The 27,771-nt window shown below is 40.7% G+C and overlaps 1 protein-coding gene across 1 annotated transcript in view; it reads right to left on the reverse strand.

Moving 5' to 3' along the window:
- Nucleotides 1-27,771, reverse strand: part of stau2 (staufen double-stranded RNA binding protein 2) — a 103,472-nt gene that overhangs the window by 33,734 nt on the left and 41,967 nt on the right. The window contains exons 10-12 of the mRNA XM_063483882.1: nt 25,760-25,888; nt 22,799-22,856; nt 12,975-13,330 (exon numbers count right to left, since the gene is read on the reverse strand). Of these exons, the coding sequence (XP_063339952.1) occupies nt 12,975-13,330; nt 22,799-22,856; nt 25,760-25,888 (543 nt within the window). The remainder of the gene's footprint in view (nt 1-12,974; nt 13,331-22,798; nt 22,857-25,759; nt 25,889-27,771) is intronic.

Raw genomic sequence — 27,771 nt, forward strand, 5'->3', positions numbered from 1 at the left:
CACAGAAAAAAGCATTCCCTGACAAGTTATTCTCCAATAAATTGTCTAGACTTCAACATTAAAAAGAGGAAAAGACAGAAAGGAGGGGTGAAAAAAAGAGGTACTTTTTGGGGTAAGAAAAAAAAAGTTTTGCAACAGTAATCCTATGGCAGAAAGTTTGCAAATGAGCTAAAAATACTCATATTCTTGAGCGATAACCATGTGTGACTAAGTTTAGACTACACAGTTATACTTCAGCGTCTGAACACAGAGACACATACAAATCTTTGTATGTGTTTAACTGCCCCGTATGCTGGTGCGTTTAGGCAGGATGGAGGCCTGTGTTTAGGAACCTGTGATGTATGGTGTAATCACGCTGTCTGATCAGCGGGTACTCTGCACAGTTCGTCTGTCATAAGCTGTCAGTACTCCAGCTGAGGGTGAGGCCCTTAATGGTGCTGGAGGAAACAGGCGTTCTTTTAAAGTTGTTCACTGGAAAGAGATATACACTTATATGCATATCAGGTTTCTTATAATTCACAACTTCTGCCATTGTCTGCGAGGGTACATGTGTGTATTTTTAGCTAATAGTGAGTACAAATTACAAAGTCAGTATGCTGACTTTGAGCGGGCAGAGATCAGGAGCTCTCATACACAGAGTAAGGTAAGTAGCAGCCACTGCTTATCTGAGTCTGAGTTGGCAGTCTAAGCAGACACCCAGACCTCCTTTGTCTTGGCCAATTTGTCCAGATCTTCAGGGGGACACCAAGGTATTCCTAAAATAGCCAAAAGATGGAATCTTTCCACTGTGTCTTGGATCTGCCTCAGGAGAGGGCATTCCTGAAACACCTCACCCAGGAAGCATCCTAGTCAGATCTCCAGACCACCTCAACTGCCTCCTTTCATTGTGGAGGAGTAGTGGCTCTACTCCAAGTCCCTCCAAGTCCAAGTCCCTCTGGAGTTCCTCATCCTGTTTCAAAGGCTGATTCCAGATACTCTCTGATGGAAGGTTCTAATGACGCTTGCATCAGAAATCTCATTGTTTTGGTCACTTTGGTCATGGCCAGGGGTGAGAATAGCAACGTAGATCAGTCAATCATGGATCAATCAGCCCTTGTTCGTTTTCTCTTCATAGTGGTGTTTTGAATCGCTTTTCATCTGGTTCCCTACCCGGGACCAATTTGCCTTGAGACACAATACTGGGGCAAACTCCCACCAACAAAGTAGCTCCTGGGATCTCTAGGGCACCAGGTAAAGGTGTTGATTCCATCTATTTTGTGAACCGCTTAGCCAACTACAGGGCTGTATCCTATCTGAGCTAACATTTTGTAACAGGAGGGATATGGCATGACTGCAGTTTTGTGTGTGATCCATTTCCCAGAATAAAGAAACTGTTAAACCTATTATGATCCTAACAGTGGTTCCTGATCTCATAGTTTTTCTTCTATGTAGCATTGCATTCTGTTCATTATTTGTCATTACCATTTAGCTGCAAAACTATGTAAGGAGTAGGGTTTCTTTCTGACCTCCCCCTAAGATTTCCTACACTTAAATATCTTAACAACTACTGGATCATATCCAAAGTATCCTAATGAATTTGGCTATCCCCTAGCACAGCTCTTGGTCGATTATGCTTTGTTTTCTTTAGGGTATATGTTTCAGTCCCCCCTCTGAGATCTGGAGCTGGAAACACTTCCTCTTTAAGCCTGTAATGCCCCTGACACACTGTATGATACTGGATCATAAAAGTACACATGACGTAGTCAAGCTAACAGCAAAATTGCAGCTAAAATAGCAAAGTTGGCAAGTCACCAAACATCAACAGGAGGGTTTTCTTTCTTGGTGGCTTTTTGATAAAATAGCAAAGTGCCTGATTATGAGTATTTACCAGAGACTGTGACCTAGAGGAAGGACAGAAATTTTCGTGATCTCCCAGCATCAAAGAACATAATGGCATCATCTGATTTATGATGATTTGTTGGAAACTAAAATAAATGAGCATCTTAAAAACAAAGGTCTATTCTACCATCCAGGCCGTCTGTTTTGAGTGCATGTTTGCATGCATCTGTGAGCGCATGCATTCTAAACAGGCCAAACTAATCATCCCAGGTCCCATCACAGAAAACAGCCTCTAATCCACTTCCTTCAGAGACAAAGAGGCAGGAGAGTTATGCAAGGCCTGCGATTGATCGGCGGCACTAATGTGGAACGACCTTTGACATCTGGCTTCTAAAGCTGGATAGCTCCAGTGCTCCTCCTCATTTGAGCAAACATGAACATGCACAAACTGAAACACAACTGCAGTCATCGCTCTTGCAGCCATGCTAAGAATTTATCTTTAGTGCACAAATATGCACGTCCACAGACAAAAATACAGGCAAAATATCCAAATTAAGCAATCCACAATGAGGATTGTGCTACACAACGCTGTTAAGGTAACTATGAATACAAATATCTGTGTAGTCACGTTCTCCATGTGACTGCACACTAAACTGAGTGTGAGTGGCACACAGTCAAAAATCGCAGAAATAACTTGGACTTCACAACAAAGTCTCCCAGGCTGGCATTGTTGGTGAGAACCAATTAGAAGTCCATGTTGAGCAACTTCAGTGAGGACTCAAAGGCCTTTGAGTGTTCGGAGGACTCTGTTAATATACCTTTGACTTCTATAATGGGCAGGAGGTTGAAGGCAAACAAAGTGGCTGCTCTTAAAAACTTTAAGTGCACTTTGCCTGAATCACAGAGAGATGTCCTAAGAAAAAGAACAAAGCAAGTTCCACCTTCTATTGAAACCAGTCCATTATTAGAAACTTCCCAGAGGAGTTTGCTAAAATAAGTGCAATGAGTGACATGAGAAAAATTAACAATGGAATATTTTACTGCAATCACACATGTCAGGCATGCAAGCCTTTTCAAAATTTGTAAAAGGTATTCAACTGCTGACACAGTCCGAAGGCTACTGTTTTAGCAAAACAGATAAGATCGTATTTTGATTGGTACAAAAAGTTATTTTTTGAGGTTAATGAAGAGAAAAAAAGAATGATGTAATCAGACATATACATAGATTGGTGTCCAATTACATCTTCTAACAAAATAAACAAACTTTTTAGGTAATAACCCATTAGGAATATATAGGAGCAAGCACCAATCATGAACACCGTGGCCAAGGTGGACATTGCCATTCAGCCTAATCGGGTTTTTTGCATGTAACTAGAGACAGGCTACATACATACTGCGGCTAATAAGTTACTTGTAATTTAAAGATCACAAATAGTTCTTTAAAACTTTATAAGACTTTATATGAAGTCAGGGCTCTAACATACAAAACATGCATAAAATTGCTCATTTATTCCTAAAATTGTCACAGTTATTTATTGTCAGCGGATTAGACATGTGAGCCTCGCATCTCAGATCAGCTGTTTAAAAGCTAACAATTTGCTAGCTAATGTTAGGCTCGAGCATCCTAAAGATCAACACAGCATATCGAAAGTCTAGTTATATTGACAGCTGCGGTAAACAGTGGATTGACAGCCTACAATCTGCCTGTTTGTCCTACTGTGGCCACCATAGCTAGGATTATGTACTTGAATTGTGAGGGGTAAAAAAACAGAATTAAGTTGACTGCAATCTCTAATAGACTGACATCTAGTGGTGGGATTTTACACACTGTACCTTTAAGCAAGCAATAATGCAAAGAGACAAGAACTGAGGTTAAAATTACAAATGTAAGGAGCCAAAGGTCCAAAGTAGCAGCAGAGCAGTTACTGATTCGAAGATCAGAGCAATTATCCACTTTTTTTCAACAGCTAGAAAACCATTACTGTGTGTTTAAACAGACACGAACATTTTAATATCTCCTATAGTCCATAAAAGCTATTTCTCCCTAGAACGATCCTCTTGATTACTCTTTCCGAATTGCGATTTATAGAAACCAGTGCAGGGCCCTTTAAACTCTGCAGCAGGAGTGAGTGAAGTCTATCATGGCAGGAGGAATGGGGTGTGTCAGCAAAATACACAGCTGATTTAGGGTGCCAAAATTTAGCTGCAGTAATTCAACAACGTTGGTCTTGAACTGAAATCCAGAAATATGACATTATCTAGTGCAATCTGCAGAGGCCAGCATCTATGTTGAGCTCAGTGTGTGTGTCTCTATAATAAAAACACAAACACCAAAGTCAAACTGAGGAGCACAAATGTACACACACGCACCATTACTGCTTTTGAAAAGACAGAATAACTGTACAGCAATACATTTACAAGGGTCTATTAAATAGAACTCCAAACTCAACACTTCAGCTTATCAGATCCCCACCAATACACCAAAACAACTAGATACACACAGACACACACACAGACACACCTTCATTTAGTAAAGAGATAGCAGACACTTTGGGAAATACCCTTACCTCCCTTCAAGAGACTGATACCACTCAAATGTAAGAATGAAACTATAGTCAGCAGTCCACGACTACTCTGTCACTTACTGTAGTTTCATATTTAGGAGCATTAAGATAGCTATTATGGGTATTTCTGTAACTTGTGTAAAAGCCAATGTTTTTTTACAACTTCAAAAATGATCACTTTATTGTAATCTCATTCTTTAATTTGCTGCCCACAGCTCGTGGCCGCGGATGAGGATGGAAGCATCTATTAACTTAAATCAGCAGCTCTGCTTTCACGACCACTGTCTCTTCACCGCAACAGATCGGGCCAGCAGCCGCATCTCTGCTGACGTCCCACCAATCCTAAGACAAGTCTTTGCAACCGGGGTTTGGATTGTCAGGGTCGGTGAGGTAAAAATGGATAGTGTTTGTTTTCTCAGTGCTAAAATAAAATTGCCACAAGTCGCGCAGAATGTTTTTAAGTGATAAAAGAAAACATTCATGAAATTGCTATTGTAACGTTACGCTGTTCTGTGGTCACAGTTATCATAGTACGAACCAAATATCCAGAGAGATTTGGGGACAGAAACACAACACAAAAGGGGCATTTTCATTCTGTGATTTTATATCATTAAATTGTCAACAAATCACTTGTGACTTTGTTTGCAGCTTGTGAAACAGCTCACTCAGTTGAGAAGGAGTCACAATGAATAGAAGCATCCAGGCTGGAGACTTTCTGAGAACGGCGGCTTATGTGAAGAAAATAAAAATAAATAACTGTTTGGGAATCAAAGCGGTCGGTTAACACGCCCTCAGTCTCCTAATGCTAAGCCTGCACTGACACAAAACTGCAATCACAGTGTAGTTTTGAGAATTACATGAAATATGATCAATACTATCAAAATACAAGAGAACAAAGGCGAGTAAAAAACGATTATGCTGCATATTCAAATTTGCAATATGCTGTGCTCGCACTTGAGGGTATATGATTTAAAGGTTTGCAAATGGGCTTGATTGTGGTGTAAAAACATCATCACTCAGTTTTGCCAAGCACACAGACGCAGGCATATCCACTAACACGCATACGGAGGGCCACCATGTAAGCAGAGACTGCGCGCCGAGCCAGCACAGCATTAGTGGTCTGATTTATACCACCGACAAAACTTGTTTTCGAAGATCGCTCTTCACACAAATATGCCGCAGAGCGCAGCTGGAAGCCATCACCCTGCCGCGGAAATCAAACGTGGAGGGATTAGCCATCCCAAAATGTATTTTCTAATGCAAATCCCAGAGTAAACAGAGAATAGAGGGATGAGATGATGACAAGGAAGTTGGAAACAAACTGTTAGAGTCTTTGAACGTTTGTACCAGATCAGGCGTTTGATGTTGATACAGAGAGATGAGAGTGAGCAATGGAGATTGGAGAAGAGGGAAAGGTGGAAAGGGAGTGGTGTAGAAAGTGCCAGGGTGGGTACGAGGTGGAGACGGCACCATTTGAAGTGGTTTTTCTGCAAAGCCAAAGAGGGAAGCGTAGAGAGAAGAACAAATACCGTATAAGTGTGAGAAATCCTGGGAACTGCACTGAATGGATATCAACACCAGTCACTCGCCAAGGATAGTGTTTTCATTAACATGGGATTTCCCCCCACAAAGGTTCTGCCTCCAGCACGGCAACAACTACATCCCTCCATTTTCTCCAAATCCATCTTCCAAGTTAAGCCTGCCGTGACTAGATAAAATAACTCAGCTGATTAATATCTCTGCTGTGTTATTGCTTTGGACAGAACTGATAGACACAGTAGATACAAATCAACTACTCTAGACACAGGCTGGAATGGCAGTGCAGTGTGCTGATCTCTGCCCACTGTAATGCATACCCAAGTAAGTAGACCTTATCAGTTTTTTAATCCAATGAGTGGTTACATATTTGTACATTTCAATGTGCACCTTTTACTGTGATTCTGTGAATGGTTTGGGAAACATCAAGTAATCTAATATGTTATGCTTTAATGTAAGAATTCTGCAGGTTAAGTTACACTTAAGAAAGTGATTCTGTCATGTGTCCCACTGCAAATCCAAGATACAAACTCAGGAAGGGTGTAAATTCTAACTTTTGCTGAAAAAAAGTTACCCCTTTCACTCTATCTGCCGATATACAGTCAGGTCCATAAATATTGGGACATCGACACAATTCTAACATTTTTGGCTCCATACACCACCACAATGGATTCCAAATGAAACGAACAAGACATGCTTTAACTACAGAGTGTCAGCTTTTATTTGAGGGTATTTACATCCAAATCAGGTGAATTGTGTAGGAATTACAACAGTTTGCAAATATGCCTCCCACTTCTTAAGGGACCAAAAATAATGGGACAGAATAAGAACCATAATTCAAACATTCATTTTGTAATACTTGGTTGCAAATCCTTTGCAGTCAATCACAGCCTGGAGTCTGGAACATCACCAGACGCTGGGTTTCATCCCTGGTGATGCTCTGCCAGGCCTCTACTGCAAGAGTCTTCAGTTCCTGCTTATTCGTGGGGCATTTTCCCTTCAGTTTTGTCTTCAGCAAGTGAAATGCATGCTCAATCGGATTCAGGTCAGGTGATTGACTTGGCCATTGCAAAACAGTCCACTTCTTTCCCTTCAAAAACTCTTTGGTTGCTTTTGCAGTATGCTTTGGGTCATTGTCCATCTGCACTGTGAAGTGCCATCCAATGAGTTTTGAAGCATTTGTCTGAATATGAGCAGATAATATTTCCCGAAACACTTCAGAATTCATCGTGCTGCTTTTGTCAGCAGTCACATCATCAATAAATACAAGAGAACCAGTTCCACTGGCAGCCATACATGCCCACGCCATGACACTTCCACCACAATGCTTCACTGATGAGGTGGTATGCTTAGGATCATGAGCAGTTCCTTTCCTTCTCTATACTCTTCTCTTCCCATCACTCTGGTACAAGTTGATCTTGGTCTTGTCTGTCCATAGGATGTTGTTCCAGAACTGTGATGGCTTTTTTAGATGTCGTTTGGCAACTCTAATCTGGCCTTCCTGTTTTTGGGGCTCACCAAAGGTTTACATCTTGTGGTGAACCCTCTGTATTCACACTGGTGGAGTCTTCTCTTGATTGTTGACTCTGACGCACATACACCTACTTCCTGGAGAGTGTTCTTGATCTGGCCAACTGTTGTGAAGGGTGTTTTCTTCACCAGGGAAAGGATTCTTCGGTCATCCACCACAGTTGTGTTCCGTGGTCTTCCTAGTGTTTTGGTGTTGCTGAGCTCACCGGTGCGTTGCTTCTTTTTGGGAATGTTCCAAACAGTTGTTTTGGCCACACCTAATGTTTTTGCTATCTCTCTGATGGGTTTGTTTTCTTTTTCAGCCTAATGATGGCTTGCTTCACTGGTAGTGACAGCTCTTTGGATCTCATCCTGGCAGTTGACAGCAACAGGTTCCGAATGTAAACAGCACACTTGAAATGAACTCTGGACCTTTTATTTGTTCATTGTAATTGGGGTAATGATGGAATAACACACACCTGGCCATGGAACAGCTGAGAAGCCAATTGTCCCATTACTTTTGGTCCCTTAAGAAGTGGAAGGCACATATACAAACTGTCGTAATTCCTACACCGTTCACCTGATTTGGATGTAAATACCCTCAAATAAAAGCTGACAGTCTGCAGTTAAAGCACATCTTGTTTGTTTCATTTGGAATCCATTGTGGTGGTGTATAGAGCCAAAAATGTTAGAATTATGTTGATGTCCCAATATTTATGGACCTGACTGTAGCTTAGGGTTTTAAGAGTATGAAGAGCAAAACACTATTACCATTGCCATCATAGTGGACCTTATTTACAGAGAAGCCCATTCTTACACTTCAAACTGAAAAATTAGATTTTTTTAAGTAGTAAAACCCAGTTTCTCTCAGTACTGCCTTGTCTTGTTTGCACCTGACCGAACAGATATTCTCATATTTTAACGACCCAACTGTCTGGAGAGGCAGAGTAATGGCTTGCATTTTACTCCTGCTACACAATCATGAAACATGACCTGAAGCGCTTGCACATAACTACAAATGAGGCCAACCTGAAAGCGCGATATTGTGCCCCAAAACATTCTGCCAAGTGTGACATGAGCTGTCAGTTTGACCAGTAGCTTGTGGAGTATCTAAAATGTGCAAAATTCAAGGAAAATACTGCTGTAGACTGAATGCTTAGTGACTCCATAACCTGTTCACAAACATCCCAGTACCAGGAATGCATTAGGTGAGTATCTTGAAAATAAATCTGCAAGTAGACTGAAAACATTTTATAAAGAAAAGCCAAAGTTATTATTGAAAAAGGAATTTTCTGCTGAATTCAATTTCTGCTGAAACACTCAATATTGGTGCACACATGTGACTACTTTTGATAACATTTATACTCCCTTCTTTTTCATTTATCGACTTTTAAATATGTGAAATCCTGCCAAGCAGAAAGTGCCGCTCTGATAAATGCCTGCTTAGTTTAAAAAAATAAAATTCAGGTATGAAGGCATGAGGAGGAATAAATCAGGTCCACAGCAGCAGATCTGTTGTGGTCCAGATGTGTACCATGGCACCATGTGGAGCTGATGGGAAAAAACATCATTAGCATTCCATCAATCACCGATCTCTTATATAAACTTTTTCCCCTGCTCATTTCTTACTGAGGTAACATTTAATAATATGAGGCGGTCAGCAATAACTGAGTGGTGACTACCAGAGTCAAACACGTAGAAATGGACATAACATACAGAAACATGATAGAGGTAGTAGGCCAGAAAAAAGGTACATGGACACAGAAACTGAGAATCTGTTACGTAGCTTTCATTCACTTCTTCATCCTGTTCCATGTGTTGTCTATTACCTCCTGCTTTGTTTTGTTTCTGCCCCACTTCCAGCACACATACCCAGCGTGCCAACAACACACTAGCCAAATTAATAGCAAATACACAGAGACACACATACGTACAAAAACGCTGGAATAAGTGACAGCATCCTTGCTCCAAGCTGGCATGAGTACAACACACTGTTGCTTAACCAATCGGAGCTTCCACTAGAGGCCATTTTCCAATCAAATCAAAGTGGGGCTTAGCAGGTAGGCTCCGGCTTTTGTTTGCAGCGCTGGATGGATGAAACAGACACTATGAGAATGTCCTTCGTTTTTGCTTTGTTCCTTTAATCCACCACTAGGAGGTCTCTGTAATCCGCTCACTTGGATGACATAATTACATTTTTCTAATAATTATACATCAGACAAGCAGATTAATATTAAATTGCTAAAAAGATCTTAGTGTGGATTTGACTACTCGTTTGCTGTTGAGTATGGCTGACAGGAAGACGGCTCAACACAAAGCAGCACATTACGTGACCACTGGAAAAGCAGACAAGTGCAGCTTTTGGCAAAAACATTTGAAATCTGTGGTGATTTGGCCCGCAAAAACACATAAGAATACATAAGCCTTAAAAAGCCTGCCTAGCATGGCTCTGTAAGCAACCAGAGGTTCTCATTACAAACCCACATGATATGAAACATCCCCTCAATAGAACACATATTGTCTGCGTGTCTCAATTACAGCCTGAATTCCTCACTTAAGAAATGCGCACACACACATGCACACACACACAAGCACACGGAAATATGTGAGTACACTGATTATGGTTTGTGTATTTATTCACAGAAACGCATGGGAGGATGAACATACAAATATATTTGCAGCAATGTTAAATGGGTTACAGTTTGTAATGTTTGGCAACAACACCAACTTAAACTTTACACACAGGCTTTGCCCAGCTCTTCCATTTCCACTAAACAGAACCTGCTGTGTGTGTGTGTGTGTGTGTGTGTGTATTTGCGCATATGTACAAGTGTGTCTGGGCTTGGCCAGGCAGCAGAGCTCTCTCAGGTTACACACACACAGGAAGGCTCAGAGCAATAACAAAGGCCTTTCAAAGGAACCCTCAGCAGGTTAAGATAAAATGTTTTCGCTCAAACTGATAAAAAGCATCTGCAGCTTAAATGAGCAGGCGCTGGTATCAGTGGCGAGGTATGTGCAGCAGATCGGCCGGGACAGATTAAAACAGACAGCGGGTTGTCTCCCTCTTGGACGCACAAAGACCTAAGAGCAAGTGTATTTGTGCGTCCAGTCTAATACTGACAGAAACACCTGTGAGGTTTAGTTCCAGCTTTAAATCCTCGGCGTGCCAATAATGTGAGAAACAGAAAATGGATAGGGTGTTATCGAGCAGTTCTAGGTTGTACGCTCCACACACAAGTCCCACTGTGCTGTAGGACAACCGCTGTGATGACTCTATGATACTGTAGACTCGGCAACCTCCAGCACATACTTTAAATGTGTATTTTCATTTTTCTTTTTAACTGTCCAAATATCTTCTTTATAAACACACGGCTGATGAAGAACACATTTTTATTTGCAGCACTGTTCTAGAGGGAGAAGAATTTGGACACAGTTGTTGTGCATGTGCAAGTATATGATCATATTTATGCATGGTCATGCTAACATCTGTCATGTCATGTGTGATTACTGTATGGGTGTAGTGCTGGAGGAGAAGGAGGGGCGGGTGTCTTTCACTTTTTTTAGTTGGAATTATTAAATTTATGACATAATTGAATCCAGTTTAAATGACAAGAATTTATTCCACAAGAATAATAAAGGTTAAAGCAGCAAGAAAGTTCACTGAGCAAAACAGGAAGATTTAGATTTTTGAACTTTTTTTTAACTTTGAAACATTTGCTTCAAAGATGGTGATCAAATTTGCTTGCGTTCATTTGGCATCGTCAAAGCGAATTGTGAATTTCTGTATATGTAGATGCCAAAAGATTTGAGATTTTCACTGATTTAACACAGTTAATTGCCATATTATCACAAACATATTGCATGTAATTGCCATCTCGATCCCATTTAACTGCAGACTGATAGCAGCAGACCGACTCTGTCTAATTGCTGCTGTCTTGATGCATCAATCTGTTTGTAATGATATGGCGATTAACTATGAAAAATCAGTGAAAACCTCAAATCTGTTGGCATCTACATATGCAAAAATTCACATTAAACAGAATTTCATATTAACAACTTGCATTTGGAGTCCAGCCAGAACCTCATAGATCTGGAGCAGAAATTCCTCTATATATAGCAGTGCAGTAGCTACAGGATGACGATTTAGCAACAAAATGACATGGGTGACAACCTTCCTTTTTGATAGGAATATAACCAGAATAAAACCAGCTGGTAACCAGTTGAGTCGACCCCTATTGCAAAGAAAGACAGAAACTGGTTATGCTCACTGGTAGAGACCGACTCCGACCAGATATCCAGCAAAGTGTGTAATAGATATGCTGGTCCACAGTGTCCATTTCACGTGTTGCCTCTCAAAAAATGTGAAATGGACATGCATGCAGAAGTTGCAGTAACAGCAGAGAGATATATTTTATTTCAAGCCAACATACAAAAAAATCACAGGAAAGTGTTTAAACAGATATTAATAACATATTTACACGTATATACATATTAGCCGCCTAGCTTAATCGTTTCTGATGATTAAGGACCCTGGAACACACTTTATATGATTTTTGCTCACTAGCAACTTGTTGGCTTTAAAGATATTATCTTCCCCTGCTGGAAATGCAACATCTGCATGCGTTTCCATTTCATGTTTTGGAGAGGCAAAGCATGAAATGGACACGGTGGACCAGCGTGTCTATTACACATGTTGGTGTGATACTGGGTTGCTGACTCAGGTGTTTTATTTGGAGACAGGCTTCCTCCCACTAGGTGACCTGTGCAATCACCTTGCTATCAAAAGTAGTTGCCCAGAGGTTGAGTGTTCTATTCTCTGGGCAACCAGTTGGTTGCCTCAAAAATGCTAAAGATTTTAATGTAATCAATGGGCAAGCACCAATTTTTCCTAGGAGCAAAGAAGTCAACATCCTATTTTATTCTGCGCCAAGAAGAAACTGCATGTTGAGATCTGAGAGTGTGTCCAATGGAAATGAAACAAAATCTGTCAGACAACCAATAAGGCTGTAAACAGTAAACAGCTGTAATATCATGCCACTCACTTATTAAGGCTATGTAAATGTGAAGAAGGAAAAGGGTGACAGGTTAAATATTTACCAAGAAACTAACATTAATAAAATGTAACAAAAAAGTAACAAATGAGAGCCATCAGGATCTGTCCAAATCAGCTCATCTGGTGTTTGCTCTGCAGTAGAAAACAACATCTGACAACCAATTTCTTGTGGGAAACCCCCTGGTAATTAAAGCTGGTTAAAATTTGAACCAGAATGTCTATGAACTGTGTACAATGGAAACCATGGGTAGTTTAATCGTTTGCTTTTGTTTTCTCATCCAAGTAAGTTTCCCCAATCTGAACTTTGTACTAACTATGCTGAGGTACTTCCAGTGACAGAGTCACACATTTAATGAATTCACCTATATTACTGCCAATAAAAAATGTCTGGTAAGACTGCAAAAGTAGGGCATAACACAGGCCACTTACCATGTAATTAAAATTATTTTTTAGATGTACAGAAATTTTAGAGGTTCACCTCTTTTGCATCTTACCTGGAAGCCCTGGATGCGAGCCAGGTAGTCCAGCTGCTGTGCTGGCTGCACCGAGACACCACAGGCCAGGTTCTTCCCCTTCATGGGCAGTGAGGCTTCGGCTGTGGGTGACTGACCGTTCAGCAGCAGCTCCCTGGCCATGGTAGCGGTTGGACTGGGTGAGGAGGATGAGCCACTGTAATAAGAAGGGTGTCCTGGGGGTAGCGGGGCAGAGCAGGGCCCCATGTCTTTTGATGCCATGTAGTTAACGGAGTTGCTACTGGTGTTCCCGGGGCCCGGAGCACTGCCACCCTGCTTTCTACTGGCCTCCATCTCCTGATAGACATCTGGGCTTAGGTGGAGCAGACCCTTTTGGGCTGGAGGGGTCAAGAAGGAGGGGAGGAAGGGAGGGAGATGAAGATTAAAAAAAAAGATGTTAGTATGAATAGATAAATGGACACAAAGTATAAAGAGTTAAAAGAGGCAAAACAGAATAAAGGAATGACATTAGGAAAGAGAACAGAGAAAAAGGTTATTATGGATCTCATAATTAAGCGTTGAAATCTCATGAATACAGATTCCTTAGCCACTTACAATAAGACAATACCAAGGAGTGTTTGTCTATGTGGGTGCCCAACTGTGTCCATTTGTGTGCCTACAAGTGTGAGCTCCTAAACTGGCATTTCATCACCAAACATAGTTGACAGTTACTTGTGTTTTGGCAGGTCCAAGCACTATCAAAGCGTCTGCTGGGAAACACACACACAGCCTCTTTCTTTCTCACTCTCAAACACAAACACAGAGACACAAACGGAGCATCCACCAATATCAACAGAGCGTCTATGACTTCATCTTTGATGGAAAACAGCACCGTCACTTCACTGGCATCCTGCTCCAGTTATTATGTCTTCAAACATAGACCCACCCGAACCTCAAAGGAAGTTTAGTCTCAGAAAAAAGGTTCTTGTTATATTATTTTGAAAATAATGAGGAAATGTCCCAAATGGTCTGGCCGAGGCACCTTTGTGGTCTAACAAGTGAAACTGGACAATACTTGCTGTAGTTCTAGCCAGCTGAACACAACAGCACCATTTTAAAGCTTTCTGGACTCTGATAGCACTGACCTGAAAGTGTTGCGGAAGCACGAAATGCCCGTGGGTTGGGATTCAATACGTTTGTTACTCTGTGGCCGTGGTGAAAGTGAAAGGAAGGAGTACAAGGCATTAAAAGAATGCAAGGAATTGTAAAGAGAGGATAAAAGAAGGAGGATGAGCTGGCAGCTCGTTCAGATGGAAGAGGATGTGGGGATGAGTGAATGTGAAACCCATGAGGAGCCTCCAAGCCCAGCCAAGGTCACCAGAGACAGGAAGACCAGCTGTCTGTGTGTCTGTGCATATGTCTGTGGGCTTGTTTGTGTGTGCATATGGACCAACAGCTGGGAGAAAGCGCTGGAGCGAGCACTTGACTGACAGGTCACTTCCTGTTTCAGTTAACATTTACAATCACAGACAGAAATACACAAACAAGGACAGAGTTTTGCACAATTGTAGCTTACTCTAGTGTAAGGTTTCTGGGAACCTGCTGACAGTATTTCCCATAATGAACAATGAAGTTTGCATTCCTTTCCAGAGCAGCAGAAAAGCTGAAGGAAACAAATGAAATCCAGAACTTATTGCTCGTACTACAACAAGTGGCCCCTTGCCAACAATGACACAAATGCTAGGACTTTTCCCCCCTCCTCCCAATCATGATGACAACTTTAATTTGAATTTACACAAGTAAAACTTGCAGGCCTGCACATTCTGAATGCAGCATCATAAAAAATGAAAGGTGTTAGCCAACATGACATCAGCAGTGGACAAAGAGAATTGGGGGGGGGGGGGGAGCAGTCAATGTGATCCATGTGAGTTTCTGTGACTGCCCAGTGCATGTGAGAGTGTTTGCATGTTTGCATGTGATTGAGTACTTAAAGCTGGTGTCAGATGGTAAGCGAGAGCGTGAGAGCAAGAAACAACAAGAGTGAGACAATGGACGAGAGACAGTGGGAGTGAATAAGCAAGAGTGGCTGGATGTGTTTGCGCGTGATGCTGGACAGTGATTGTGAAATTGTGTACATAAAGTGGGAGAAAGTTAGTGAAAGGGGAGAGCGGGAGAAAAGCAGGCTGAGCCTGAGAAGTGGGGAACGGAGGAGTAGGGAGAGCTTATTTGTGGTACCGGTTCCAGGCAGTTGCAGAGGGGTCCCACCCAGACTCGGTGTCCGGTGGGCCAGGGGAGCATTGGAGGAAAGCCAGAGCCAAGCATGAGACTGATCGAAAACAGATAGGGCCGAAGCCCGCCGCTATAAATCACCACTGTGGAGCAAGACCTTCACATAGCTTACACATACACACAATGCACAGACACACACACACACACACACACACACACACACACACATGAACAGCAGGAAATGAAATGTGGCAACTCAAGTGAAAAGCCGTGCTGCAAGACCCATGGGAATAGAAGGGAGAAAAATCACCCTCTTACTTCTTTTACTTATGCTTTCTTTTTTTGCTCTCTTCCTGTCTCTAAGCCACCCTGTTTGTTGTAGCAATGCCTTCCAGAGCTTACATAGGGCAAAGGACACTGACGTGCACACACACAAAGAGTACAATGAGGGTTGTAGGTGCCTGAGGTGCGTGTGTGGGTGTTTTGTCTGGGAACGGAAAGAACAGAAAGACAGAGGGATAAATGGACAGCCCTTGACATATTTACCTACTTTCTCCCACTATGCCTTATATAACGCAGAAACATTCTTTGTGTGGAGCATAGCTCGTCAATAACAGCATTGGTTATGTGTAGGAAATTGAGTTTGTGTTACCTCAGGCTAGTAAATGGAAGAAGATCAAAAATAGAGTTAACCCATGTTTGGGCTTCCAATATGCAACAGCTTTTAAAGCTAAATTAAAAAAAATGTTTCGACAGAACTGAGTTTTTGAAACCTTTTCAAGGGTTCCTTCCTGCTTTATGTCCTTTTCTGCTATAACTACCTGAAAATGGATCAAAGAACATGATATTTGCCACATCAGTTACATACATAAAATATTAAAAAATCAGCTGACAATAATGCTTATTAGGCCTCTATATCATCCTCACATTCTGAAGCAGCTGGTGTCCTCTGCACACATCCCTACATGGGGCCCCTGTAGTGAGTTTTCCAACTAAGATGCCATTGCAAATGGTTCACTTGTTGTTTGGGGGGAAAAGAGTGAAGTTTGTCAGCCTTCTGTGGCCCTCTAACACTTTTGGGCCCCACGGAGAGGCCTGTGGGTAATGTTTTAAAAATATATCTCGAGCTACACCTAAAATGTGGACTGTGGTTCTTCCTTGGCCTGTGATTTTTAGTTTTCCGCTCTAACCTAGCCTGGTTTCTACTAACCTAGCAGACACACAATGAATAAAATGCCAATGATAACCTCCAGCAGCACCTCTAATTGCTCTAATTTCAGGATTGAGCCAAAAACAAACCATTTAAAATTTGTTTGACCTGAGGTATCCACTCACTGGAAGCAATAATTAAATCACACAGTAAAGTCTCTCTAGAATTTCTATTAACAATCAATCTAAAAACTTGAATATCCTGTTTTTATGCCATAACAGTGCAGACTGCAATAAAAACGCACGGCCTGACTGTAAATGGAATGCCATTATTATAAGTGTAGATTTAGGAAATGCTAGAAAACCTTTTTCCTGATAGCCTATAAATGTAACTTTCTATGTAAGTCTTAGTATAATTTTACCAGTGCTTGGTAACTAATAACAGGACTGTATACCCCCTTTGGCACTGAATTAAAATTACAGCAGCAACAGATTTATATTTTTGCATAAGTTATTTTTTCTTAAATTGTGACACTGTGTTAATTGTGACCAACAGTCTTTTAAGACAGACAACAGGAATGACTGTGGCTGATAGTATGATATGATCTACTGTTATCATCTACATTAAAATAAACCACAGTATGCTACTTTAGGGGATAGGTGTCAATGAGAAAAGACCAAGGCGCAAATAACAACCCTGAAGACACAACACAAAATAAGACTTGTAAACATGGCAGTGAGAAAAAGTAATTGTTCCATGACCCTTATACCTGGTTGTTCCACCCTTTGTAGTAGGAACTGCAATCAAGCCTTAGCAATAATTGGAAATTAGTCTTTCACATTGAATTCTTCTTTGCAAAACTTTTAATTCAGCTACACTGGCGGGTTTTTGAGCATGAATGAACTGCTTAAGGTCATGTCAAAGCATCTCAATTCAAAATTTTCAGTCATGTGACCGACTCATCATCCTAGCCGTCAATTATTATCTATCCATGGAGGAAAAACAAAGATATGAAGAGAAACTGCATCCATACTTTAACCTGGCAGGTTTATTGAATCCCTAAAAGTGGCATTGTCTTTCCCAGAGTACCCATTTGGTCATGTCTACGTGTATCTGTATGTGTATGTAAAAAGAAAATTCACCCTACACTGCTGCCTGGATGAAAGCTTTTAAAGTAAGGAAAGCTACATGAATTTTCGATCTGGATGTAATTGTAAGTGTTACCTAGCTAACTCAAACAAACTACTATATGTAAATCTTTAGTTTTGTTGACTTGGACATTCACAGTGTAGGGCCAGAAAAGATCTGGTAGTATTAATCATCACATTACTGTCGTGTCATAACAGTAAAGTTGAGCGAGTATTTTTCTGATGTCAGGTAAATCATCCCTACAGTTTAAATGAGCCGCCACTGACAGCCTGAGTTGCTGTTAAGAAGCAGGGATTGATGCAATTTGTCCTCATTTGGCAGGTTTAGGTGAGGTTTGCTCACATGTTGGTGCCATTTTCTACACCATTCTGGCAGCTATACATAAACGTTCATTAGTGCATTGATTAGTCCATCCGATAGCACAGCAACTATCTGGCATTTTGGCTGAGTTAAACTTGAAAATGTTGAAAGTATAGCTGGAGGGTAAAGAACTGCAATACTGTTTCTGCCTGTCAGGTGGGCATGTCCCAGTAGCTCTGACATCACACGAAAACTTTGGATAGGATTCAAGTCCGGACTTTGATGGTCCGGACCTTTGTTGCAGGCTTTGTTCATGGCTAAGATCATTTTGGGTTAGAGTTTTTTTCTTTTTCTTTTGAAAGTGTACTAAACTAGCCAATAGGGTTGGGAGTAAACAAATATTTTACTTTTCTAGGCATCTGAAAGAAGCAAGTGCAAATATGGAATACAGTCAGAGTGGATACTACCCAGGGGCCTAGGTACTAGAGACCTTCTTGCTCCATAGTATAAAGTCTAATTTGTAAATTCATAATTCTTTGGTGACTTTACAGTGTACAAGTTGGGGTTCTGTGTCTGTCCTCCTGCACAATTTATCAAAGCAGCTCCCTTGCCTAAACATTTCCAATAGTGAGAATGTCTCTGAAACTGATTATTACCTCAACACTTGAGGTAATAAGGGACTTTGGAGATGACTTCATTCTCCCTATGCTGTTTGGAGTTAATTTGAGAAAATAGGTATATCCACATACGGTACAGTGACACAAGGGAAGAGCATGGCACAACCAAATGATTGCAACCACGTGAAATTAGGCTTTTGTGTTTTTTTTGTTTTTATAACATTTGCTTCAAAGACGGAGACCAGGTCTGCGACCACTCAGATTCAGTTGCTGTCTTCAAGGTGACTTTGGTGCGTCATGATGGTGAAAAACAGCAATAAGACGGACTCAGTGTGCTATCAGTTTGCAGCTGAATGGGGTGAAGCTGGCAATTACACACAATCTGTCACTGTTGGTAAAAAATATGGTTATTAGCTGTGAGAAACTGTAGTAAATCTGTTGCCTTCTGTTGCAAATCTGCTGCAATCTATATGAACAAAAATTAGCATTAACTACTTACATTAACAGTCCAGACAGAACCACATCAATTTTAAATAGAAATTCCTCCACAAATAGTGATGTAGTTGCTGCAGGAAAGCAATTTAACTGTAAAATGACATAGGCACTCTTGCAGATGTGCTGCACTCATTGGTGACTCAGATTGATAGCAAAATGGCAGTCTGTCTGCATTTACAAATTACATGGCAGCTCACAAATCTGAGAGTACGTGCAGTTAGGCCATGATTGTTTAGAGACAGGTTGCCTCTCACCAGACGACCGGTGCAACCACCTTAGAATTGAAGTCATTACAGGCGTTGCACATTTAACCTCTGATTGCAGCTGACTGCTGCAACTACCTGCACTTGATATTGAATGTGATTTTTCTTAGCAGCACAGAGACTGCCGCCCTTGTTTTACTCTAGTGTGACTGAGCCAATTCTAAATTCATTGAGGAAGACAGATTTGAAGCAGTTTTTCTATGGTAACCTTCCTTTGGTTCAGACTCAGGGCTGGGCTTTCTAACAATTTTACACATTTTACACTAAAAATCTGTATGATATAAAATACGGGGTGGAATCAAACATATTGCTTTCTCTCGTGGCATTATTTGAATAGTGGAAGAAAGCAAATTAATTGAAGTATATTAAAATTTAACAAAAAAAATATAAATAAAACCCATCCTGACTACACAGTGTAGTAGTGAATGTAGAGAATTTATGCTTTTTTTGGGGGGGGGGATGACTATGGGTGACACACTGTGATAGTATTGCACGATGAGTTATTCTTGGACTCTCACTCATAAGATTAAAGAAAATGAAAAAAATGAGATGAGCAGTTGTTTTGTCGTGCTTCTGAAAAACTCAGTCTCATTCAGAAAAGATCCGCACAATAAGTAACACTGCCATTATAAAGAGTTGAAAACAGATGTTGCTACATCAACAAAGATGGCTAAAATATTGAGGATTATAAGTTTAAAAGTTTTAATTTTATTCACCTATAAACACGGGCCCTGTTTAAACACTCGCAAAGTTTGAACAGCTGCGAGGAAAAGAAAGGATTTTCGGCACCCTTTTTTTTTTCACCCCCAGCCAGACTTCTACTTATTCACACTATACGTCAAAACAAAAGACAAACAAGAAACATCTTCCATTCAGCACTGACAGACACACGCACACAGAAAACTGAGACCAGCTGTATCTGTTTGAATGAGTTGTAAATGGTGTTTATGCAATAAACATTATTCAGACATTAGCGTCGTGTGAGTGTTGTGCGGTTTGGGCAACTTTAAAGAGCTAATTAGCAGATAGTTAAGCCTCATGCTGAGTGTGAGATAAACTAAGTGGAAATGGCAATGGACCAAAGGCACACTCCAAGCCAACAATAGGAACAGTCATCGAAAAAAGGAAGATTTTGTTTCCCAAGAGGCTCTACTCTGGAGGTATTGGGCAATGACTGAAGCTCGGGCTTCCATAGAAACCACAACCACCAAAATAGTTTTTCCAAGAGAACAATCATTTATCTACAAATATAATTTAGATAATATATCTTTCAGAAACTGGACTAAATCACAGATTTGAGTGCTATAAAAATTGTGGCACGGGCTCAGTTCTCATCTGGGTCCTGCCTATCAAGTCTAAACCAGCAGTGAGCAATGCAACAAATCTGGGCGATTACTCTCTCAACATAAGTACGCTAAGCATGACATCCATTCTCCTCTCCAGAGTGAAGCTGGATGCCCCATGTCAGGGAGCCGGAGCTCTGCCAAAACCCTCCATTAGACCAAAGTGACGACAGCACATTTGAATCTATTAAAGCTATCTGTTTTCCCCTCTGCTGCTCGACATCTCACAGATTGTTCATTTGAGTCACAAACTGCTCTTTCTCAAGCTGCTGGCATTTACTTTCCTAGTTTAAAACTGCTAACAGCTGCTTTTTTAAAACTCAGTCTAGGACATCACAAAAATATAATCAAGCTCAGATACTTACATGCTTAAGCAACACCATGACAATTAATTCTTGGGAAACTTCTTTCACACGTAATATTTAAAAAAAAAAAAAAAAAAAACACGTACGCAACTTATGCCACATGTGGCACGACTAGAAAAATAACACCACTGCCAGGCTCCGGAGACAACAAAACAACTAAAAATAGAATGTGAATTCTTGAAATAGCTTCTTGACTTTAATGTGAGATTTTCGTCATTATTTTTTATTTTGATTACAGACAAGACAACCAACTTAACAAGAGACACTGATGGAGGTCAGCTGTTTTAAAATTACACCCTTAAGGTTCTCAGTGAAGAGTCCTTTGAGACAAAGCCTCTTCTATAAATAAAATGTCCTTTAAGGCCATCACATTCCTATGTAAGATCTTACATAAATCCAGACAGGAAATGTATTTTGCATTTGCTGACCTTTTGAAGATGTCCATAAGGTGAGATAATGATCTGTTTCTCCTTTGTATCTGTTTGTACATTAACAGGCTTGGGCATTGTCCAGATATAATAGCAATGGCAAGGCTAACATGGTGATGTTTAGGAGGTTAACTATGTTTACCATCATAGTAAACTATGATGGTAAACATCATAGTTTACTATGATGTTTACTATGTTAGCATGCCTGTTAGCATGCTAACATTTGCTAATTATAGTGAGCGATGCCATTAGCTTTGGTCTTTCACTATAAACCAAAGCCAAGGCCATGTATACATTTTTTACTTGATTATTCGCTAGTGAGAAATTTAGAGGAAGACTTTAGTCCATAAGACTCAAGTATGTTCATTCATTGTAGTCCATGCTGGACCTACACACTGGACCAATTAATTGACTGCTGTTGTGATTTACTACTAATCTTGTGTACTCAATGCACCTTTTAACTGCCGAATGCCTTTTTGAACATTTATTCCAGAGCATGGATATCACCACTTCTGTTTTTTCCACTACTTTGGTCCCTTTTAGCACTAGTTTGACATTCTGTAATACTAGTTGTAATGATTTATTAATTACTTATTCTGTTTTAGCAACTAATTACAACACAAACTTTACTAAGGAAGCTGAGCCAGAACCTGTAGCACGAGAGTCACAGGTAGTCAGCTATCTGATGCATTAGTGGCCTTCTGGATAATGTAAGCCAGACAATGTCAGGGGAATCAGGTTAGAGTATAACAGTTTACTTTCATACATTTAACGAACAACAGGTGATAGTCTACCTGAAAATTACTCCATTTTTATCATGGGGTGTTGGCTAGGTAGAGCATACTCGAGGCAGGACACATCACATCTACCCAGTCCACTGGAAACCAAGCAGTTACCTGCTCTATTTAATGTTTAATGTCCGATCAGATAGTGCAACCGCATGAGCACACATGGAAATACCTTTACTAGATCACTACTCAAATGCAAAACATTTCTCAAGTAAATAGTCTAAAAATCTTTTATAGCAAACTAGCCTTGTGTAATTAGCGTTGTGTACATTTTATTTACTATTTTGTTTTTGGTCTCATCAGTTTGAGAAATCTGCTAACTACTTTAACCACTGATGTGATAAACTTTGTAAACATATATGACAGTTGCAGTGTCTCTATGTGTTGAGGATTAAGGGTATGTGTATGTGCACATACCCTATACTCCTGCGCACTTGTGTGTTAATCCTGAGTGAAAGGCTATGTTTTCTGCACAGGAAGGCAGCGGAGGGACTCCCCGGAGGGCCTCTGTGTGCCGGCCCTGTAAGCCTGTGTGAATGAGCCTGAATTCGCAGGCTCCCCACGAGGATGCACGGCCAATTAAGCTGACAGTCAGAGGCCCATTGACCAGTCACAGAGATTAAACGCCGGGCCATCTCGGTGGCTAAAACCACCTGCAGGATGGAGGGAATGATGGAGAGCCAGAGAGGAGGAGGAGAAGGAAATGGAAAGAAACACGGGGAGACGTGCCGATACTCACTGTTGCTTGTCGCTTCAGTAAAAGACGCCTTTTGTCCATTCCAGCCTTTGTTGTCCATCTGTAGTGATGTGGAGAGAAGGAGAGAAGGGGGAGGTAAGAGAGATGTAGATTCTTGAACAGACAGCTTCTTCACGCATGTCAGACAAGTTCCTTCCTACTGTTTGGTCAACAAAGAGACGAGTGCTCACAGGAGGGGATGCTTAAGGAGCCTAGTGTCTCTAGGCCAGCTACTTAATTAGGGGGGTTGTCAATGTTTGGTAACAAAAAAAAGAGGCTCCTATTCAATGTGTTACTTCTGCTGTGGTGTGTGCGTCTGCTTGCACAAACACACACAGCCACAAACACATGTGAAACACAAACAAATCATTTCTCAAATGTGTGACAGCTGAGGAGATGACATTGCTGTAAACAAATTCACCCACGCTACAGTGGAATTTCAGTGCAAGAGAGCTCACAGCGAACAGAGAGAAAGGAGGAATGGAAGGACGGAGTGAGAGAAAGCGCTCGAAAGAAAGACAACCTATCTTACAAAAGCTACAGAGCTCTGGGTTGTCTGAGATCAAAAGAAAAGTAAGGCGTTTAACTAATTTGTACAGAGATGTTGTCGGAGTTGTGGAGCTATTGCAGAGTCACGTATCGGCCAATAACTTTGTTCTGTCTAAATATTGTTTCTTGAGTGTAACCAGACAGGTCTCACCTCTTGCCAGAAATTAGCTTAAACAGGGAGACTCACTGCTTATTTCCATAACAGCAGACTCACATATCTGAAACCTTAGAAAACAAAACACAGTGGTTTATAGGACTAAAGAATGAAGCATCCAATGATGGATTTGATTACATGTCTGTAACGTTTGACATTCCCCTGGAGACTCGTGTAAGTGGGGCATTCAGTGTGCAGAACGTTTAAAACTTTGAAAAACTCCTCTGCTGAAGTCTCAGTAGCAGTAACTACACAGAAGATCAAAGTAATTAATGCCAGAGCTGAGGAAATCAAACTAAAAGGAAGGAAATTACTGGCTGCAAACTGAGATGCGCTTTCTTCGGAGCATGTCATGTTTAACTCTCCTTTAGTTCTAAGATTTGGTTTTCTGAATAGTATACATACAGTATATGTAGCATCATATATCAAACTAATGAGCTGTCTGGGGAACAATTAACATTCTACAGAGAGACTGGTTATGTAACTCTATCTGATTCTGCTCCCTTGAGCTTAAAAACCAACGAGGTGAAAAAAGATGTTGGTGATCAATGGTTGCTTGCAAAACACACATGGTTCAGAGAAGCTGAACGGGTTGTATAATAGGTCAGCAGCACTGGGATTTGAGATAAATCTGGGAATTGAGTATCAGAATTACTGTGCGGCGTTGTAGAGATAAGATAAAGTCAGGGCAGTGCATGAAGTTTCCTAATGTAGTTCTTCTGCATACAGCTTTATAGGTACCATCCGTTATCACCATTCTTCTAGCTCTGATGCTAATAACAACTGCAAAGTGTTATTATTTGGGTGTCTCTGCTTAGACAGCTGCCCCCTGCAGCCCAGACCTTGATAGGCAAACAGAAAAGTGACAGAGGAAATAAAAACCCATTGGAATAACTCATGAGTGTCTGTAATTAAGTAACCTAAAGCAAACTACATACTATACATTTATGTTGCACTCATTAGCCATTATATTAGGTACCCAAAAGGAAATTTATGTGACTTTGAACGTAGCATGGTTGTTGGTGCCACACAGGGTGGTCTAAGTATCTAAGTATTCCAGAAACTTCCGACCATCCCGAGAATGGTCCAAAAAAGAGAAAATGAGTACCAGTTCTCTAGGAGGGCAACAGTAACTCAAATAACTACTTGATACAACAAAGGTATGCAGAACAGCATCTTTAAATGCACATCGAGCCTTGGTGCAGATGGGCTACAGCAGCAGAAGACCACACTGGGTGCCACTCTTGTCAGATAAGAACAGGAAACAGGTGCTACAATTCACAAGGGCTCACCAAAATTGCAGAACAGAAGATTGGAAAAGTGGCAGGATCATAATTTCATGTAAACAACATGAAAACACCGATCAACCCTGGGTTGTTTCAATGGTTCACGCAGCTGGTGGTGGTATAATGGTGTGGGTGATATTTTTTAGCATTTCCATACTTTCATAGGTCCTTTGGTACCAGCTGAGCATATTTTTAATGCCACACCCTACTTGACTAGGAAGGTGAGCTGTTGTTGACCATGTCCACCTCTTTATGACCACACAATATCCATCTTCTGATGGCTACTTCCAGCAGGATATTACACCATGTCACAAGGCTCAAAAAATCACAAATGTATTTCTTGAACGTCACAATGAGTTCAGTGTACTCAAATGGCCTCACAATCAATCCAACAGAACACCTTTGGGATGTGATTCACATTATGGATGTGCAACTGACAACATCTGCAGCAACTGAGTGATGACGTCATGCCAATGTGGTTCAAAATCTCTGAGGAATGTGTCCAGCACTTTGATTAATCTGTGCCACAAAGAATTATTGCAGTTCTGAAGGCAAAAGGGGGGCCAGCTTAGTGCTATCAAGGTATAACTAATAAAGTGTCCACCTCTTCAACAGTTTTAACATGTTTTCACTTTAGTAGCTACAAGAAATCTGAACCAAATGTAATCTGTGGATCATATTGATACATTCATATCATTATGAAACAAATGAGATAATTTATAGATGTAGTATAAGAAACGAGTGCTGGGAAAGTTTACATTTCTAAAACGGCTGTGAACAAAACCTTCTGTATAATTAATTGTGTGATTTATTTTTCCCCCCATTATGTAGAATCTTTTAAAACTTCAAATAACATTCAACAATATACAACTACTACCAGTCAGGAAGTAAGATAAATAAACAGTTGTGCAGCAAAGTGGGAGGCTTGTATATAAAACAGATATGAAATATACAAGCTGGCGAAGGCGTTTTTACCTCAGCCGGGTTCTGAGGGACTGTGGAGGCCTTGTATCCCAGCTGTAGCAGCATAGCCTCAGCTGCATTCCGCTTGGCAACCTTCTTGTTGGGCCCTGTTCCCGTGGCAACCTCATTATTCACCTTCACCTGTATGGGAATGGAGGAAAACACGCATATAAAGAAACCAGTAAGCAAGTGAGATAAAGACAGTAGCAATATTTGCTGATTCACAACTGAACATTCTGGTTTTGCTGATACATCCTGTTGTGATACTGACTAACTGTTCCTTAGTTTAAAAAAGAGTTTCTTTTCTCTCTTTTTCTGAGCTGAGGCAGCCATGCAGTGCACATTGCACAAAAAGAATCTGAGTGAAGTGTTTGTTTTTCAGTAATCCCAAAACATTAAATCTGTCTATACAGAATGTAAGCAGAAATTTCCAAGAGAATATCAGACGTCGTTATGTTATCCAAACAGACAATTACACTGTACAAATAACATTCTGGGAGCCAAAGCCTGTGAACTGCCAGGCCTCAGCGCACTCAGTCAAAGTGGTCTGACATGCTCGCTAAGTACTCATCTGAATACATCACGAAGGTCACAACAGAAGGAGAAGGAAGGAAGGCCTCAATAAATTCCCCAATCACTAAACAAACACAATCACTCTTTTATCAAAATTTAAACGATGATCAGCTCCTCAGAAAGCGTTTGACAAAAAGGTGGAGCCCTTTCTGAAGTGATGGCTTCAGACAAACGATACGAAAACAGAGACTCATTTGAGCCCTGCTGCCTACCAAAGGAAACAATGTGGAAATTTTAGAAGATGGAGTGGACTGCACAAAAGAACACACACACTCACGGGGACTAATGTGTGCATCAAAGAGGCATGGAGAATAGGTTTGAGGCTGAATTACCGCCTGATGCTAAGAGAAGCTCTGTTCTTCACATGAAAGAAAAGGATTATGGAACGAGAGACTAAGTGGGAGAGTTTGACTGGGAGAGGCAGCCAGGGAAAGATGAATAGGAAGAGAAAAAGACAGACTGCTGTTAAAATGGCGAGCATAAATAACACCTCTAAATGCACACGTTTAGCAATTTTACGGAGTGAAGCGGTGTGGGTTAGTACAATGCCACAATCTTTCCAGGAGTATATGTCCCAGAAAATTCACCCCAAAATATGGTCAAAGAATTTGCAAAAAACCAAACAAACGAATAAACAATCAAACAAAAAAAGGCCTCAGTTAGCATGTTGAATTTTAAAGTTCATGACAGCACGATTAGAAAAAGACTGAACAAGTGTGGTTTGTTTGGAAGGGCTGCGAGGAGAAAGCCTCTTCTCTCTAAAAAGAACATGACCGCATGGCTTAGGTTTGCAAAGAACAAACCACAAGCTCTCTGGATCAATGAGGCTCATTCATGAGTATTTTCATGGAAACATTCTTACCCTGTGCAAAAAACAATCACGTACACAAAATTACTATCAAATTTACTGCCATTAGCTAATTTCTTTATATAAAGAAAGATCTTTGATGCCAGGTGACGTAGAGAAAGAGATGTATGAGAGAATCCTGGAAGTGGGTGAAAGTCCAACTGAAGACACTAGCTCAGGCTGAAATAATTGAGGTTAAAATATGAGGTTAAAAGGGCTAAAATATCTCTACCCAAGAAACTCATTGTGGCTCCATTTTTTTAAAAAAGAAAAAAAAAACAGTTTGGAAATCCGAATTGATACATAAAAAATAAAATAAAGCACTAAAAGAAAAAGAAAAAAAAAGGTCAAGCACAAGGAGCAACCAGATTGGTCACTCCAAGATGAGAAACTTAGTTCAATGGAAAAAAGAAATCTAGATTCCCTGGTATCCATGGAACAGTACCAAGAACTGTATATGACAACACTCAGCAATGTCAAGTCAATGACAGTCGCCTTTTCATTTGGTATTTCATTTTCTTTACCTGTATTCTGAGCATTTTATTTTTGCTTTGCTGTTTACGATGCATATAAATGTTTCACACGCTAATCAGTGATTCATTAA

The sequence above is a fragment of the Pelmatolapia mariae genome, linkage group LG9 (genome assembly GCF_036321145.2).
Source record: "Pelmatolapia mariae isolate MD_Pm_ZW linkage group LG9, Pm_UMD_F_2, whole genome shotgun sequence".
NCBI classification, from domain to species: domain Eukaryota; kingdom Metazoa; phylum Chordata; class Actinopteri; order Cichliformes; family Cichlidae; genus Pelmatolapia; species Pelmatolapia mariae.